The sequence below is a fragment of the Toxoplasma gondii genome, chromosome XII (genome assembly GCF_000006565.2).
Source record: "Toxoplasma gondii ME49 chromosome XII, whole genome shotgun sequence".
Taxonomy (NCBI): Eukaryota; Apicomplexa; class Conoidasida; order Eucoccidiorida; family Sarcocystidae; genus Toxoplasma; species Toxoplasma gondii.
The window spans coordinates 2,565,708-2,567,757 of record NC_031480.1 but is presented as its reverse complement, the minus strand read 5'-3'; the positions used below and the strand labels follow the sequence as shown (position 1 = coordinate 2,567,757).

The following is a 2,050-nucleotide window of genomic DNA, read 5'->3' as shown; positions in this document are numbered from 1 at the left end:
TTCTCGGTCTTGCTGGCATTCGCTTGCCAGACTCACGGTGTTGGTTGGGTATGTGAGTTTTACTCATCAATTCCCGAGCGAGGGTTGCGCCACAGCATGTGGCATATGGAAGTGATGCAAAATGTCAACTCCTCCGTCGATATGCCAGCACATAGTCACATCAGACCCTATCGACAGACGGTATGCTGAGCGCCTTCAGTACCTCCCCGAGGAAAAAACGTGTGTGAGCTGGATGTGCATGGGGAACCCGTCTCTAGGAAACTACGTGCCATGACAGTCCGAAACGGTACGGGTGCGTTTTTTTCCAGATGACTTTTTTCGTCCTCGGACTATGATCCCCATGGCCATGGGGACGAGAGCCTACCTTCGAAGGGTGCAGAAGGCCATAACCGTCTGTCGGAGGAACTCGAGGGCGGATCGGGCCACCAATGGCTGGTTGACGGCTGCTCAGATGGAGAAACAATGTTTGGGAACGCAATCCCTGGGCTCCACGGCTCAGCGGGTAAGGGAACTGGTTTCTCCAGGACAGCAGAAGTATGCGCAGAGACAGCCGATGCAGCTGTGGAATGATCCAAAATGAACTCCAAGAGCTCTGCAGGAAGTTCACTTCCGGGCTCAAATCGTCCAGGCGAACACGCAGCTGCGTGCTGCTCTAATTGCGAGGGTGACGGGTATTGGGTTTCGCCGCTGTCCCCAGTCCGGCAGGGGATGGCATATGATGCCGCCGACGTGTCAGACGGTGAATACTGTGGAAAGGGATCCGGAGCCGCCGAGGGGGATTCTGTGCTTCCGAGCTGAACGGGAGTCTCCTGGTGCTGCCACAAGCATGACGGAGGAGCAACGCAAGGTGGGCCTATGATGTGTGCCGAGCGCGCTGCTGTTGTGGTGTGACTTCTTCCTGCAGACCCCAATGCAGGCAATGCTGATTGGGACTCCAGCCGGGCCCCGTCTGTGGTCGAGACTGGACCCCATGAAAGTATAGGAACCTGCTCACGGGATGGCGGAGCACCGGGCGCGGCCGAGAGTAGATGTGACGTGCTGGCGACCTGCAAAGTCGAGTCTGTGCTTGGCACCTGTCGGTGGAACTGCAGCGCGGGCTGAGTGGACAGCTCGGGTGCTGTCGCTGGTTCCTTCCCACTTGCGCCGGTAGGGCACGACTTGTCGGACTCGTGTGCTGCACTCGTTCGAAGTGGATCTGCCCGGCGACACCTAACGACTCCCTTTCCCTTTTGTTCAAGCGCCTTTATTTGTTCGGTGATGCTCTCTACACGTTTCATGCGTTCCCCCACTTTTTGATTGTATTGGCTGGAAAAGTCCCGGAGAAGCTCAGGCGTCAACTCCAGCGGAGGCAACTGCAGACAGAGCACATGCCAGACAAGGGAACAAGGTGGCGCCATCGACATGTCCGCGAAGGGGTAGGCCTAGGTTGAGGAATTGAGACCAACTGGTTGCCGATCTTGCGGATGGTGGTCCCGAAGAGATTCGACCTGCGCTGAATTCCTGGCATTTAGCAACAACTGTTGCCACTATCGCGATGCATTTTTAACACGAAGACATTTTCGAATGAATTATCTACGCAGCCACGCAAAACCTGTGGAACGCAAGGTGGCCTCAACCGAATGCATGATGCTGGCTTGTAGCTCGATATGATGTGGTCAACACACCACACATGGCACCGCTCAATTAACAACCGTTGGCATTAACCAGAATCGCCTCACCTGCAACGCGGCTCGACTACCGGCTTAATAATTCATAGTGTAGGGATACGCCGCTTACACCTTTTCCCTTCCGGTGGAAGTTTATCTCGTGCATTCGCATGTTCACATATGCTGTTTGGCTTTTCCATTTGTTCCGAATCGTGCGGCGCATAGCAAGGAGGTTAGCCTTCTGAGCTCTGATCAGTGTAAGCTCGCTGAATGGTGTCCCCCTTTTATCCTCATCCGCCCGCACAGGTACGGCTGCCTTTGGGTTCGGTCTCAGTGGTGCTGCGCCGGAGTCCGTGCCCCACATGAGCAACCTGGGACCGCCTGGTCCGCCTGTGCCACGTCAG

The 2,050-nt window shown here is 55.8% G+C and overlaps 1 protein-coding gene across 1 annotated transcript in view; it reads right to left on the bottom strand.

Annotated features, from left to right (window-relative positions):
- Positions 1-131: 131 nt before the first annotated feature.
- The window catches only part of TGME49_245770 (hypothetical protein), a 4,291-nt gene continuing 2,372 nt past the window's right edge, over positions 132-2,050 (bottom strand). Inside the window, exons 3-4 of the mRNA XM_018780762.1 lie at positions 1,777-2,036; positions 132-1,352 (exon numbers count right to left, since the gene is read on the bottom strand). Of these exons, the coding sequence (XP_018634900.1) occupies positions 330-1,352; positions 1,777-2,036 (1,283 nt within the window). The 3' untranslated portion in view covers positions 132-329. The remainder of the gene's footprint in view (positions 1,353-1,776; positions 2,037-2,050) is intronic.